The 16,055-nt window shown below is 53.4% G+C and overlaps 3 protein-coding genes across 5 annotated transcripts in view; 1 reads left to right on the forward strand and 2 right to left on the reverse strand.

Annotated features, from left to right (window-relative positions):
• LOC118497666 (carcinoembryonic antigen-related cell adhesion molecule 21-like) overlaps positions 1-16,055 on the reverse strand; it is an 834,765-nt gene that overhangs the window by 538,704 nt on the left and 280,006 nt on the right. The window lies entirely within an intron of this gene.
• Positions 1-16,055, reverse strand: part of LOC118497667 (carcinoembryonic antigen-related cell adhesion molecule 1-like) — a 746,496-nt gene that overhangs the window by 533,509 nt on the left and 196,932 nt on the right. The gene's annotated exons all lie outside the window — the stretch shown is intronic.
• GRIK5 (glutamate ionotropic receptor kainate type subunit 5) overlaps positions 1-16,055 on the forward strand; it is a 51,180-nt gene that overhangs the window by 7,311 nt on the left and 27,814 nt on the right. For 2 of the 3 annotated variants that reach the window (XM_036012820.1, XM_028530358.2), the window contains exons 6-12: positions 1,733-1,911; positions 2,945-2,998; positions 3,098-3,259; positions 4,837-4,989; positions 5,367-5,471; positions 5,589-5,696; positions 13,487-13,690. In XM_036012820.1, coding sequence (XP_035868713.1) covers positions 1,733-1,911; positions 2,945-2,998; positions 3,098-3,259; positions 4,837-4,989; positions 5,367-5,471; positions 5,589-5,696; positions 13,487-13,690 — 965 coding nt within the window. The remainder of the gene's footprint in view (positions 1-1,732; positions 1,912-2,944; positions 2,999-3,097; positions 3,260-4,836; positions 4,990-5,366; positions 5,472-5,588; positions 5,697-13,486; positions 13,691-16,055) is intronic. The other variant, XM_036012822.1, reaches the window with a different exon arrangement.

Here is a 16,055-nt window from a genome sequence, read left to right on the forward strand (position 1 = left end):
AGCCTGCATCCCCAAGAAAGGGACATCTCAGCTGGACCTGAAGGGTGGGGAGGAGGGTGGGAGTATGTTCTGAGCAGAGGGTGTGGCAGAGCAGAGGTCTGACCCAGGGAGTGTGGCCCCTTTCAGAGGCTCAAAGATGCTCCCTGCGGCAGGTGTGTGGGAGCATGAAGCAGGACGCATAAGTGGGGTGTGATCACCCAGGGTCTTGTGTTCGTTTTACCCTAAAGACAGTGAAGCTTCCCCCCTAGGGCCAGGCTAGGGGACAGGGCCCCATGTGTACTGCAGGAAGTGGTCTTTGGCTGCAGTGCAGTGAGTGGACTATGGAGTGATGTGAGATGTAGTGGGGAGACCAGTGAGAGGTGGGATGGATGGGCTGGCAGCAGTGGGATGGAGAGACCACTGGATTGGAGAAGGGCTGTGAAGGAGGAGAGAGGGCAGGGTCATGATTAGTGACCAGGTTCTGCCCGAGCGGGAGGGAACAGTCCATTCATGGGTACACATTTGGTTGGAGGTGTCTTTGAGATTCAGGTGGAGCTGTTGAAGAAGCTGGAGGGTCTGTGGGTTTGCAGCTGGGGAGAGAGAGCGAGGGTATGCTCAGTTACTTCCAGGAGGAATTCCTATTTCAAAAGGTGTTTACCCAACACCTGCCATGTGCCAGGCGTTATTTTTGGTATTAGGGATATGGCAGTGTGCAAGCCAGGCTGGAATCCCTGCTCTTGTCAAATTACCCTTGAACGGGGGAGTGGGGAGCCAGGCAATGAGGACGTTCTTTAGATAGAAGGAGTAAATCCTGTGGACAAGTAGATGAGGGTAATGGGGACCGAGCATGCTGGAATGAGGTGGGCAATCAGATGGAATGGTGGATGTGGGTGTCATGGGGGGGGTTGATATTTGAGCAAAGGTCTGAAGGTGTTAAGGGCAGGAGCTATGTGGTATCTGGGAGAAGAGTGTTCCAGGCAGAGGGAACAGCCAGCACAAAGGCCGCAGGACAATGTGTGTGTGAAATCTGTGTGGCTGGAAAGACTGACTGACGGGGGGGGGGGGGGGGGGGGGGAGATGAGGTCAGGTGATAATGGGGGGTGGGGAGCAGGTGAGATGGGGCCTCGCAGGCTTCGCCCTTCACTCTGTATGAATGAGAAGCCGTTAGTGGGTTTGGGGCAGAGAAGGGACACATCTGTTTCACCTGGTTCTGGCTGCAGTGTAAGGGGCAGCCTCTGTGGAGGGCAGCTGTGGCTGTTGTAACAGGCAAGAGATTGTGCTGGCTTGGGCTAGGGCGGTGATGGTGGTGTGCTGCAGTTTGATGGGGTCAAACAGGTTTTAAAGGCAGAGCCTAGAGGGCCTGGGCATGGGTGTGAGGGAGAGAGGAAGCCAGGCTGCTGTCTAGACCTGGGAGACCTGAGGGTTTGGGTGAAAAGAGCAGAATTTGGTTTTGCACATGTGAAGTGTGAGGTGCCTGTTATACATATTGGTGGGGGCAGAAAGGTGCCAGGAGGTAGGCCTCTGGAGGTCAGGAGGAACGGTAGGTTGGGATTTTAATTTGGGACGACCCAGACATCAGGTCCCTGGATCCAGTACCCCAAGACAGCCAGCTACACTCGGGACAGACAGCTGCCCCATCTCTTAAGTGCACTTTCATCTTCTCCCCGGTTGCCCCATGGTGGTGAGGAGGAGGGAGTTATGCCCTGTGTCAAGCACATGGAGGGGCTCTAATCCGGGATGACCCCACCCCTAGGCCTGCTGCGATTGGAGGAACTGGTACGAGGTTTCCTGATCTCCAAGGAGACGCTGTCAGTGAGGATGCTGGATGACAGCCGGGACCCCACACCACTGCTCAAGGAAATCCGTGATGACAAGGTGTCCACCATTATCATCGACGCCAATGCCTCCATCTCCCACCTCATCCTCCGTAAGGTGGGTCCCCGTCTCTGATTTTCTGCAGGTCAGGGGCAGGACCCTGGGGAACAGAGTGCATCACCCAGTGCCCACAGGCCTCAGTGGGCCTGGCATGATGATCATTTGTGGGTGAAGAAGCTGGGGTTCCCGGGGGAGAATGAACTGGCTCAAGGCACTTGGGGGGGCCAGTGCTAGAGCCTTCCACCATTGGCCCACCAGTGCCATCGGTGCCATCCACCAGTGACCTGTGTCCACTCATCATTCATCGCTTTTCTGCTAAGTTTTCTCGTAACCTAATCCATATTATTTATTTTTCTCTGGTTTTTAAAAAATTCAAACCATCTGTCATGCCTGTAGCTTATAGGAAGAAGTATGGAGAGAATCCACAGGGCTCTGAAGGCAGGAAGGCTGGGAGAAAAGATTTGGGAGCAGGCGACTGGCAGGCCTGGGCCGGGGTCCTGGCTCTGCTTCCTGTGTGGGCCAAGGGGCCAGTGGTTGCTTCCCTCCCAAGCCTGTATGTCCTTGTCGTGAAATGGGCTGTAACCCTCATGGTAGCAGCTCCTAACACTCAGGCAGTGCAAGCTGGTGCCACTTAATGTTCCAGGGACCAATGTGGGGACAGGATTGGGCTCCCCTGGCCTGGAGAGGCCTTCTAGCTCTGTCCTCCTTGGAGAAAAGGGGCTCAAAACGTGAATCTTAAGAGTCAGCTTGGCTGCTGTTTGCTGCAAAGTGCTTTTAAAGATTGTGGGGGCAGTGTATGTGACCTAAAGAGGAATGCAGGCATTCAAGGGCACCATTCTCTCCAACAAAAGCTACGCCCCGCCTGAGCCACCAGTCAGCGCGGTGGGACGTGGGGGATCAAGGTCTCTCTCTGCCCACATGTGTCTTCTCCTTGCCGCTCCCTGTCTCTGGGTGTTTCTTACTGTATTTCCCACAGAGTATCTTCTCACCAGGCTTGTCTCTAAATATCTCTTCCCCTCCCGGCCTCTCCCCCCTTGCTGCCTGTGGGTCTCCACCTCTCTGGTCACCTCTTCCTGACCGTGTCCTCCAGGCCTCGGAGCTGGGAATGACCTCTGCATTTTACAAATACATCCTCACCACCATGGTGCGTACCCCCAGCAGCCCCTCTGGCCCCCCGTTCCCTCACATGGCATTCCCTCCCATGGGACCCAGCCCCAGGCCTCACCCCTCTTCTCTGCCTCAGGACTTCCCCATCCTGCACCTGGACGGGATTGTGGAGGACTCCTCCAACATCCTGGGCTTCTCCATGTTCAACACCTCGCACCCCTTCTATCATGAGTTTGTGCGTAGCCTCAACATGTCCTGGAGGGAGAACTGTGAAGCCAGCACCTACCCAGGCCCTGCGGTGAGCGTGTGCCCTGGCCCCCACAGGCAGGTGCTATGCACACAGGCACTCCAGAGCTCTGCCAGTCCATGCCCAGAACCTCTGCTGCCTCCCAGTCACTTTCTGAGTACATGCCACCTAGCCTCACTCCGAGATAAATCCGATCCTGTCCTCTCCACCTCCCATACCGCCGTGACCACACTGGTCTCCAGGTGCCTCTGCTGCCCCAGCACAAGCACACTGCAGGGCCTCTGTACTCACTTTCCCCACTGCTTTGCACACTTGTTCCCAGGGAGGTATTGACTTGCTTGCTTATCAACAAGTCATTGCTCCAAAGTCCCTTCAGTTTTAAGGCTTTCCTTGGTCCCCCTATTTAAAATATGGGAAACTCCTGACAATAAAGCCCCTTCCCTGCTGTATTTTCCTCCACAATACCTATCTTTGCTTATCTAGTCACCATGCTCTGTATTTTGCTTAGATATAGGTATAAACACAGAGACTGTGAGTTCCTGAGGGCAGGAGTTTCTCTGTTCACCATTGTATCTCCAGCACCTAACACAGCCTGGCTCAGAGTAGGTGTCAGATAATATATGTTGAATAAATGCAAACATACAAAAGACGCATATTCTTGTATTTGTTCAAGACATCTAGTCATATACCAAGACACCGAGACATTTCTGCGTGCACAGAAACTCCTGTGGACACTGAGCCATGCAGTTGATGTGCACACGCAAGGGCATCACACGTACGCAGACAGAGGCACGTTCCCACACACCTGCGCCTGCCTGTATAGCACAGAGATCCACACCAGCACATCGACCCAGCTGAGGCACACTCTTGCACACACAGACGCCTGGTGCTGTCAGTCACCACACAGTGGCCAGCTTGTATCTGTGCCAGGCACTGTTTTGAGTTCTCTACATGTGTTACCTTCCTTGATTTCCACCCTCGTACCCAGAGGCAGAGATGACAATTATCCCCACTTAATAGGGGAGGAAACCAAGATTCAGAGAGGTGCAGGGACTTGGCGCACTACAGGGAATAGTAGAGCTGGGCCTCTTGCGCAGATCTGCCTACCTCCCAGGCCTGGGCTCACAGCCGTTTTGTGCACCTGCCTCCTAGATGCCATGCCCCACCCTGTGCATGGACAAACAGGTACATTGGCTCAGCCCCACCCACACAAACACCCCTAGACACACGCAGAGAGGGGCTGTGGCCATGTCTACCGCCTGCCTCAGCCACATAGACACGCAGGTTCCCAGGCACACCCTCAGGCCCACAGACATCCCGGTGTGGGGGTGACACAGCTAGCCATCCAGGCAAACCCTCTCAGATGTGCCCTTCCCCAGGGGCACGAGGCCACATGTGTTCAAGAAGAGAGGCTCCCACAGAGGCTTGGGCAGCATGCACACCTTTCCCTGTCACACTCGTTCCCCAAGAAAGACAGCAGACACGTGTCCTCACTCCTCACCTGCATGGTTTCACATTCTGGAGGAAGAGGAGTTGTCTGAGAGCAGGGGGCAGCACCATGGGACTTCAGGGCTCCCCTGGCTAAGCTGCTCCTCCCCTGTCCCACCCCACCTCTGCCCCGCACCCAGCTGTCGGCTGCCCTGATGTTTGATGCCGTGCACGTGGTGGTGAGCGCCGTTCGGGAGCTAAACCGCAGCCAGGAGATTGGTGTGAAGCCGCTGGCCTGTACATCGGCCAACATTTGGCCCCACGGGACCAGCCTCATGAACTACCTGCGCATGGTGAGCCGGGAGCAGGGGGACGAAGGGCGGTCAGCCTGCCTCAGGTGGGAGACTTACTGTGTCTACCCTGCGGCTCCCCCCACCCCCCTCTGACCCCACCCACTGCCTCTTGCTTCCTCTGGGCCTCTTCCTTGCTCTTCCTTCTGTCCCATCTTTCCTGGCTTTCCTCTGCCCACCTGTGCTGCTGTTTCCCCGTGTCTTTGTTCCATCGCCCCTCATTGGCTCGTCTGTTGTCCTGCTTGTTTAATTGTGAGCCTTCCTGGTTCTTCTCCCTCTTTCTCGTCCCCTCCGCTTCTGCCGCTTCTCCTCTGGACCTCCTCTGCCCATCTCTCTGGGCCCCTGCCACCCCTCCCTCTGGCCACCTCCCACCCTGCTAGGTAGAGTATGATGGGCTGACCGGGCGGGTTGAATTCAACAGCAAAGGGCAGAGGACCAACTACACCCTACGCATCCTAGAGAAGTCCCGGCAGGGCCACCGTGAGGTGAGCGGGCCCAGGGTTTTGCCAGAGCCCTGACTGGTGAGGGTGGGCGGAGGTGGAAGCAGGGGAGGGCAGTGTGGGACGCCACCGGTCAGAGTGCCACCTCCCTCTTCTCCCCAGATTGGGGTATGGTACTCTAACCGGACCCTGGCCATGAACGCCACGACCCTGGACATCAACCTGTCACAGACACTGGCCAACAAGACGCTGGTGGTCACAACCATTTTGGTGAGTGGCCCCTGTGGGGAGGCAGTGGGCCAAGTGGCCTTTCCTGTGCAATGCCTGGCTTGGTCCTAGTCAGGAGCGGGGACGTGCACAGACCACTGGGGATATGACCCATGTGCCCAGCAACCCCTGACTGGGACCAAGGCACTACCGTCCAGAGCAGGGAGCACAGACTCTGCTGTCAGAGTGGTCCAGCCTGGCTCTGCCAGTCCGCTGTCGCACAGTGGAGCTGAGAACGCCTGGCCCGTGAGTGTTCCATAGGCCTGCACAGGCAGGGTGCCTGCACATGTCTGTCCCCTGGAAGGCCCTGTAAATCGCTATTACTAGAGTGGCCATTTTGTCACACCTGCCAACCAAGTGTGTGGACACATGTCAACTTATTTAATATCCATCTTGAAGATGTGGAAACCGAGGCTCAGAGAGGTGAAGCGACTTGCCCAGGGTCACACAGCAAGTCGATGGTGTGGTCGGGACAGAAGCCAGCCTCTGAGGCCCCACAGCCTGCGCTCTGAATCTCCAGTCCTCTCATCCCCTCATTGCTGTGCAGCTCTGGGTGCTGCTCCAGTGTCTTACCAGACCGCAGTCGGGCCCTTGTGGATGTTTACTGAGCAGTGTTCTGCAGGGGCACTGAGTTGGGCCCTTTCCAGGCGTCACTCAGTAAACCTCCCAGCTACTCCAGGAGGTCTGTCTGACTTTCCCTCTCTTGAAGGTGAGGTCATGCAGTGAGTCTCTGCTGGAGCTGTGTCTTCCAGGCCATGCCCTCTCCCCTCCGCCCTGCTGCCTCCCGCCAGGCACAGTGGCCTCTAGGAGGTCAGGGTGGGGTGATGCACCAGACCTGGTGAGGGGGAGGCTGTCTGGGCAGCTGGGCCGGGAGGCTGGGCGTGGCAGGCAGCCACACTCTCTGTGGCAGCCAAGTCCCTAGCCTGCTGCCATCTGCTGCCTGCAGGGGCCCCTCAGTACGTCTGAGCTGGGCGGGTGAATGCTGTGGACGGGGAGGTTGAAAGGATTACCACAGGTTCCGCAGGATGTCAGAGGCCCCCTAAGACAGCCTGTCTCGGGGACATTCCCTCAGTCCTTAGGGAAGTCCTGATCTAAAAGTGGACTTCAAATCCCTCTGGAGAAGGGCCAGTGAGCCCGCTGGGGAGGGACAGATGGCCTGCAGACAGGAAACCAGACACTTCCTAACAGCCTCACCAAGGGGCCCTGAGGGCCAGGCTGGGCTGGCTGGCAGAAGTCAGGCCTGTGTGTTGGGGGATGGGGTATTGTCAGTCCCAGGGCCTTCCTGAGGTGTGATGACACAGGGTCCTTGGTGGGAGGCAGGGGCAGAGGTCAGGGAGAGGATGTCAGAGAGCAGGGCCGTGATCCCAGGGACTTCGAGTTTCTTCTCACACTTACCTCTCCTCCCCGAGGCCATGAGCCAGTGTCGTTCTCTTCCTAACCTTCGTCCTTCTCTTGATGGACTCACTCATTTGTGCCACAAATATTTTCTGAAGCTGTTGTGTGCCAGGCTTCGGGCACGTTCTGGAGGTACAGGAATGAGCCACTCATGGGGAGGGGATCCTGGTTGGATGGAAATGACTGGCATGGACACGGTCATTCCCACGCCAAAAGGAGGGATGACTCGGCTTTGGAGGGCCTGAGGGAGGCTTCACAGAGGAGGTGGCTTAGACTGGGCTTTAGAAGCTGTGCAGGAGTTGGCCACACAGAGAAGCAGGGGCGGGCATCCCGGGCAGCAGGAGCCACAGGGGCAGGGGCCTCAGGAAGTGCTTGTCAGGTTGGACGTGGAGGCAGCAGGCTGGGTGTGCACAGCCGGATGTGCCTGTTCACTTGCCAACATTGTGCTTCTGGACCAGGCCTGTGTAAGACACTTGGGGATTCAGACTTGAGTCAAGGTGGGTGCCTGGGGCAACACGCAGCCCGGACTCGTCTTACTCCCTGCTCTGTCCCCAGGGCTTACAATAGTGCCACCTAGCACCTAGCGAACAGGAAGGGTTGGTGAGTGCTGTGACAGAGATGGGGGAGGGTCTCTGAGGGACTTAGTCATGCCTTTCCTACACCTTAGAGGTGTTGAATGGGAAGGGACAGGGCCGAGGGAGGGTATAGAATAGGGCCCAGGAGGGAGGCTGCAGGAGAGGGGGGTGTTCTAGGTGGAGGTGTGCATGGCCTGAGGTGGACTACGGGCTATGGGCCTGGAGGGGGATCTGATGTGGGATGTTGGGAAGTGGGGGAAGGTAGGGCTGGGCTGAGGGAGGGAGCAGGAGAAGGTCCTGGTTGGGTGGAGGGTGGGCGTGTCCCTGGGGTGGGGCTCACAGGTCTGGAGCTGAGAGAGGGCTGGCTGGTACTTAGACTGACAGGCCCCACAGGGTATAAGAGAAGGCCCGAGGAGGTGGGGCTATGTGGGGGCCTTTCCTCAGCCCCCGTTTCTCCAGGAGAGTTCTCTGGGTACTCAGTTGCTCCCAATGATTCTCTTCATCAGGCTGTGATGCCTCGTCCTGCTCTTCAGTGACTCTGGGGTCAGACAGACCTCACTCTCCTTCCTGGCTTTGCTCCCTACCACTCAGGTTGTCCATACTTTCATCTGTAAAATGGGTCTATTCTGCCACTTTGAAGGGCCGTGGGGGGATTGCACGAGATCAGAAAGCGCCCCTGGTGGTGCCCCTGGTGGTGCCCCTGGTGGTGCCCAGCTAGGCACAGAGTCCTTTCCCTTTCTCTCCCCTGATCTGGCACCCTGGGTAAAAATGGCGATGCTCATGGCCAGAGTCTCTGAGCAGTGCTTTACTCGGTCTTCCTGGCAGCCCCGAGGTGAGAACCACTGTGCCTTGGGTTTTCAGGTGAGGGTTCAGTGACTATCCCAGTTATCCAGCTGGAAGGTGGCAGAGCCCACATGCTTGTCTTTTGCACTACACCACCTTGGTTTGCTTCAATTTCTGCTTTTTTCTGAGTCCTGAGGGCTGTGTTCTAGGTCTGGCTCTGCCATCTACATGCTTTGGGACCTGGGTGGGTCTCCTCTCTCTGTCCTCAGCTGTCTCCTTTGGAGTGAGGGAGTTAAAATATTCATAATGGAGTGAAGGGGTTGGGCTAGATCAGGGTCATTTAAATGGCACCCCAGGAAGTCCTAGATATGGATTTGGGTCCTGGGTTCACAAAAAGGTCTAGCCAAGCAGCTTGTGAGGAATGTTTTAGAACCCATCCTACTTTAATTTTTTTGTTTTTAGTTTTAAGAGATTCTTATGGAAGTGTTACATGCATACACAAGCTTACACAAATCCTAAGTGTACTGCTCACTGCATTTTCAAAAACTGAACACAGCTGTGTGACCAGCCTTCCCACTGGAGCCCTCCCTGTGCCCCTTCCAAAGCAACAACCATCTCAACTTCTAGCACCACAGAGTAGCTTTCCCTGCCTTTGAACTTCATGTAAAAAGCATCGTACTCTGTGTTCTCTCTTTGGTCTGGCTTCTTCTGCTCATGTATTTGTGACATTCATCCATATTGTGAGCAGTTTAGTTTCATTGTTATGTGTTCTGTTATATGAATGGAGCATAGTTTATTTTGCCCCCAAATGTAGATGCTCTTTTGAGTTGTTTCCTGTGTTTTGCTATTATGAAGTGTCCTGCTCTGAACACCCTGCTACATGCCTTCTGGTGAACACATATAGCATTTCTGTCGAGTATATTTCAGCAGTAGAATTGCAGGGTTTTTTCAGCTTTTTAAAAAATCCTCACCCAAGAGTATGTTTATTGATTTCAGAGAGAGAGAAACATCAATGTGAGAGAGAAATATGGATCAGTTGCCTCCTGTACATGCCCTGACTAGGGATTGAACCTGGAACCTTTTGGCAATAGGACAATGTTCCAACCAACTGAGCCACCTAGCCAGCTTTTCATAAATACTGCCGAGGTGTTGTCTGCAGTGGCAGTACCATGCTTACTCCCACCAGCAGTATGTGAATGAGAATTTCAGTTGCTCCTCATTTTTCCCAGTGGTGAGCACATACAGGACCCAATCACACTGTAGTTTTCACCTACATTTCCCTGGTGATCAGGGAAGCCAGCCACCTTCCTGTGTTTATTGGCTATTTGGAAATCTTCTTTTGAGAAGTCTCTGCTCTAGTCTTTATTTTTTTTTTAAAGTGGGACATATGTGAGATATTTATATATGCTGGATACAGTCTTTTGTCTGTAATAAAATATGTATTACAAATGTCTTCCCTCACTTTGTGGCTTGCCTTTCCACTCACTGGTCTTTTTTTCTCTCCCAATGGTATAATTTGATGAAAAGATTTTTAATTTTACTGAAGTTCACTTTATCTGTTTCGTTTTCTTTATGGTTAATTCTTTTAGAATTTAATAATTCTCTGGGCCAAGGTCATGAAGATAGTCTGTTTATTTTCTAAAATTAATACATTTTCCTTTTATATTTAGATCTACAGTCACCTGGAATTGATTTTTATGTGTCACGTGAGGAAGGGGATCAGAATACATTTTTTTCCCTATGAATGTGTAGTTGAGCAGCACCATTTATTAAAATCATCATTCTTGATGCCTTCAACAGACTCTGACCTTTGTCATAAATGAGTATTTACTTACGTGTGGGTTTCCGACCCTCTGTCATAAATGAGTATTTACTTACGTGTGGGTTTCCGACCCTCTGTCCTATGTTCCATTTGTCCGTCTTTGCTTGCATACCACATTGTTAAGTATTAATATCTGGTAGGGTGAGTCTTCCCATTTTCATGTTCTTTGGGATTGCTTTGGTTCCTCTTGGCCATTTGCATTTCCATCTGCCTTTAAATGTACTTCAAAAAATTTAAACATTTTACTATTTAATATTAAAACTTTTAAACTAGGGAGGGACAGGCTTTAATATAACCCTAGATGAACTGGAAGTCAAAGAGGGGAGATGGAGTGAAAAATCAGTCTTCCGTGCTCTCCAGTTCTCCATTCCCTCAAGAAGCCACATCCTTCTATAAGTATCTGTGCAGATACTTATCCCCACTCTTCCCCACTCTCCCTGTCACACAGAGTAGCATGTTGTACACATTTTGTAGCTTGTTTTTCCCTCTTAATACATCTGAGAGGACTTGTTGTTTTAGTTGTTCCCCTGGGATACTTTGATGATGTCAGTAATCTTTTTAACCTGTCCCGAATTAGGCTGCTCCAGCCTTGGCTCCCGCTGCAAGCAAGCATGCCCCCAGGACTAGCTGGGCCCTACCTTTTGGGTGCAGGTGCACAGACATTTGTAGGATGAATTCTCAGCTCAGACAGCCCCAGCCCACTGTCTGCCTGCCATGCTTCTGCAGAAGATTCTCTTTGAAGAAGCCTGAAAACCCGGGATTAGAGGCTCCTGTAAAACCCTCAGTTCTGACAGTCTGGAGTTCTAAATTGAGCCCGAGATCTCTGTTTCCTGATCTTGAGTTCTGTTCACAGGCCCCGTCCTTGTTTCTGGTTCTATAAGCTCAGACCCTGGTCCTGAGGCCTTGACCCTAAAACCACAACCCAAGTGCTTTAGTCTGGAATTTGGAGATCAGCTTGGCCTGCTGGAAGGAGCAAGGGCTTTGGACCTCGCAGCAGTGGGGTTCTGAATCCCAGCTATTCTTGGTCTCCATTTCCCACTGACCTGTTTCAGCTGAGTGGCCTTGGGCAAGACACATGACCTCCCTGAGCTGCAGTTTTCTCTTTTGCACATCCAGAGGGCTGTACTAAAAGCCTTCCGGCTCTAACCCTGGGTGCTTACCTAGACCATTCTTGATTTTTGAATCTCCAGCTTTGATATCCAACCTGGGTCCCTGGCTCTGTGTCTGACTTCTCCTGTGTCGCTCTCAGATTCTATCCATTTGTGTTCGGTCTGGCACAGGGTTTCAGAGCAGAGTCCTGAAGTCACACTGACTTGTCCATCTCAGCCACTTACCACTTCACTTCTCAGGCCCTGTGTCCTCATCGCTAAAGCAGTGGTAATAATACCGACCTCCCACGCTGACAGAATAGCTGTCACACAGCAAAGCCCACAAGAAACGCTCGCTGATGCTGCTATTATTAGTAGCATCTCACATTCCTACCCCCAGTTCCACAATTTTGGATTTGAAAAGGCAGCTCGGGAGAGAGAAGGGTGGGGGAAGGCACTGACTTCCCTCTGTTTCATCGACCCTCAGCTGTAGGGCTTTGTGGGGTCCTGGAATCCAGAGTTTATAATAGGACCTGGCCTCATAGTACCTGTCACTGTGTAATCACCTCAAAACCTGGAGGCTCAAAACAATTATGAGTGTTATTTTTCACAATTCTGTGGGTCGACCGAGCAGTTCTGCTGGTCTCACTCTGGTTGCTATGTTCTTTGGCAGCCAGGCTGGGCCAGGAGGTCCAGAGTGGCTGTGGGTACTGGCTGCTGGCCACCACACCTCAGTTCACTCCTCCGAAAGCAGGCTGGCCTGGCTTTTTTACTGGGTAGTCCCAAAAGGCTGTTCTGAAGGCCCAGGCTCTGGAATTCACACAGCATCACTTGCACTGCATTCTGCTGGGCAAAGCAAGTCTCTAGGCCGGCTCAGAGCCAAGAGGTGGGGAAATCAGCTCTACCCCTTGATGGGAAGAGCTGCAAAATATTGCAGCCACCTCTGCCTCAGAGCTCAGTAATGATGTGTCCAATGACCGAGAGGAGACAGGTCACTTGACCTCTGTGACCCTCTGTTTCCTGTGTGGAAAATGAGTGTAATAACACCTCCCGTGTAAGGTCACTGTGAGGCATCAAGGTGATAGACTCCAGAGGACGCATGCAGCCCAGGCGCTGTGCTCAGCAGGCACTCCGGACTCGGTCACTCTCATGGCTGTTACTGCAGAGCTCTCCTGACTTCTTTAAGTCCCGCCTCCTTTCCTTCCTAAGTCCAAAGTGACGCTGCACAAACCACCACTTAGGCAGTAACTATGGCAAGGTGAGTCTCCCTTCTGTTATAGGCATCCTTGTGGGACCGTCTTACCAGTGCTGGGAGCATTCTCTCAGCTTGTGAACTTACTCGGCACCACAGGGGTCCGTAGAATTGGCTCCAACTCCTCAGGGATAAGCAACATCATAACAAACCAGCTCTAGGCCAGAGTTTGCAAGCTGGCAGGTATTAGTTTAGCCTGCACAGCGTTTTTAAAAAGTGATATTAGGATTTGAACTGTGGCTAACCTTTATAATTAGGAGATTTTATAAAACCACCTGGGTTTCCAAATCCTCTCAACGTAGGCCATCTGGCTTCTCGTGGTGCATTGGGCTGCAGCTGAATCCCGGTGGGACAGACACTCTTTGAAGTTGGTTCAGTGGCTCACTGTTGGGTGTCTAAAAATGTGTACAGCAGAACAGAAAATATTAGGGTATATTGCCACAGGCATAAATGTAAGGGCTGTTTTGTGGAACTAGATCCCATTACGGCATGTGAGTCTCTGCACATATACATGTATGTGTGTGACGTGGGTCACAAAGTAAAATGAATCTCTTACTGTGGGTTGTGGTCAAAACTCTGGAAGACCCCATTCCAGCCTGGCTTGACCTCCATCCAGTGATATACTCCCAGGTCACCTGCCTCCCTCGTGGGCATGTGAGGTGGAGATGGACGAATGCCAGTTTGGCCCTGGAGACAGTGGCACCCTGTCATCCACTAGGGCCCATGCGCTTGGCAGAGCCTGTGTGCTTTGCCCTGGCATCCAGGTCTGTTTCCCACTCTGAGCAGATTCTGGATGTAGCTGCCCAGCCTGGGCCCCAGGATCCTGACCCAGCCCCCAGGTGCCTGGGCTCTGACCCCACTTCTCCCTGCCTCTCCAGGAAAACCCATACGTCATGCGCCGGCCCAACTTCCAGGCCCTGTCGGGAAATGAGCGCTTTGAGGGCTTCTGCGTGGACATGCTGCGGGAGCTGGCTGAGCTGCTGCGCTTCCGCTACCGCCTGCGGCTGGTGGAGGATGGGCTGTATGGGGCGCCCGAGCCCAACGGCTCCTGGACAGGCATGGTCGGCGAGCTCATCAACCGGGTACGGCTGCACCAGACCAGGGCGGGGAAGGGGGTCACAGCCCATGGGCTGAGGGAGGGTGGGCAGGGGCAGCTAGGGGAGCCTCAGAAGCTGCCTGGCACATAACAGAAGAGTCACTGAGGGCTCCCCATGCCAATGATGTGCTGTGTACCTGAGTCTGGCGAGTGCCATGGGGTGGACATGTGGGGAAGGGTGGTGGTGTGCTACCTCCTGGGTCCCAGATATTTGCCAAATGCTCCCTATGCCGCCATGGCTTATGGTGCTCAGAGATTTGAGTGAATGAAAGAGATGTGGAGTGGGAGGCAGGTGGAGGACAAGGAGATCAAGAGAAGCTTCCTGAGGAAGGCGGGGACCGAACTGTGTGCCCCGTGCCCAGTACCTGCCAGGAGGGCCTGGCACATTGCAGGCCTCAAAGCTGCCTGCTGAATTCATGAGTCTGCTCATCAGCGCTTGTTGAGCTCCTACTCTGTCTTTGTGCCATGCTGGCAATACAGGGTACAGTGGTGAGCACAGGGTACCTGGACCTAACCCACAAGAGTTTAGTGTCTCCTTAGGATGCAGAAAAGCAAATGACCACAAGACAGAGCCACTGGGGCTATGATGGGGGAAATTCAGTTCTAGGGGAGGCTTATTACCTAGCCAGGCATCCAGGGAGGGCTTCCCAGAAGAGGTGACACTCAAGCAGGATATGATACTCTCACAGGGTATGGAGTCAGAAAGATGCAGGAGACATGGGAGGACAGTGTTTTTGGAGCTGAAGAAGTGGCATTTACAAAGGTCAGGGGATAAGAGGGAGTGGGGCACGCTAGAAGTGCCAGCGGGTCCTGAGTGTGGGTTGAGTCTGGATGAAGGTGAGGAGGGAGAGTTGGGCCCGGGAAGATGAGGGTGTGCCAAAAAAGAATATTTGGGAGTCCAACCAACCTGGGTTTGAGTGTTTTTTTTTTTTCAACTTTTTTTTTTAAGATTTTATTCATTTATTTTTAGAGAGGGAAGGGAGAGAGATAGAGAGAGAGAAAAAAACATCAATGTGCGGTTGCTGAGGGTTATGGCCTGCAACCCAGGCATGTACCCTGGCTGGGAATCGAACCTGCGACACTTTGGTTTACAACCCACACTCAATCCACTGAGCTACGCCAACCAGGGCTTGGGTTTGAGTGTTGTGGTATGTCCTTTCTCTTCCCCGAAGCTCAGCTCCCGCCCTGGGATGGGGATAGTGAAACCTGACAGGTTCATCATGAGGGCCGCAGCACCGCCAGCGTTGCTGGTCAGGGCAGGCACTGGAAGCCAAGTGGGCTCCCAGGCACAGAGGTGGGACTAGGCCACGGAAGACAGATAAGTGCCTGTTTAGAGCACACCCAGGCAGGTGTGCAGGGCGAGGACCTGTGGCCATGAACATTAGGGTAGCCTTGACATTGGACTTGGCTAAAGGCACTGGAGATTCTCACCCTCCTGCCTCTTCCATCCCAGAATTCACTGCATCCAAGCCCCTGAATGTCACCAGGGTAGACTTAAGAAGGCCACCTAACTTGACAAGGACATTTATCCCATAGGGCACAGATTTTCAAAAGTTGTTTTGACTGCAAAACCTTTTTTCGCAAATGAAAGCGCCCTCAGAACCCTGGACAAAGCAGAGCTGCTGTGGTAGAGGCGGAGGTGGGGGTGCCCCTGGGGTCCTGGCGGCTGGGTCTCCCCACTCTACCCCACAGGCAGGCCCGAGGCACTGTTCTGCAGGCTGCCAGTGGTTGAAAGCTTCTGCCTCAGGTGAGTTTAAAGGGCTTGAAGCTGGAACCTGAGGAGACAGGAGGCGAGGACTGTGAGAGCTGGCACGTAGCACCCACCCAACTGGCTGGTTTCCGCCTGACCTCCATTTCCACAGCTGGGTCATCAGGGTCCCCAGAAGTAAGTGTAAACTTCAGGGGACCCCCCCAACTGAAACCACTAAAATGGACATTTAACAGCAAAGAAGTAGTGAAATAGCTCTATTTATAGCTGCGTGACCTTGGACAAGAATCTTACCCCCTGTGCCCCGGGCCTGCACCAGAGGATTGTGGGAGAGTCTGGTGGGTGGCGCCTGGGTGAGAGCACAGTACAGTGGCCAGGAGCTTTTCTGGTCAGTTGCTGCAGTCGTCGTTCTGAGTCCTGTTTGAACTTTGGCTTTGCTGCGCACTAGCTGTGTGACCTTGGGCAAGTTACTTAAACTCCCTATAACATCACTTCTTCTAGTGTAAAATTGGGGAAACAGCAGCTGTTAGCAGCCAGGGCTGTCGGCATGAAACGAGCTAATCCGTGTAGGCCCTGAGAACGGTGCTGGCAGGCGGTGGTGCTGTGTGCAGGTGCCCGCTCACATTACTGTTGATGTTATTTC

This window comes from Phyllostomus discolor, chromosome 12 (assembly GCF_004126475.2).
Source record: "Phyllostomus discolor isolate MPI-MPIP mPhyDis1 chromosome 12, mPhyDis1.pri.v3, whole genome shotgun sequence".
Taxonomy (NCBI): domain Eukaryota; kingdom Metazoa; phylum Chordata; class Mammalia; order Chiroptera; family Phyllostomidae; genus Phyllostomus; species Phyllostomus discolor.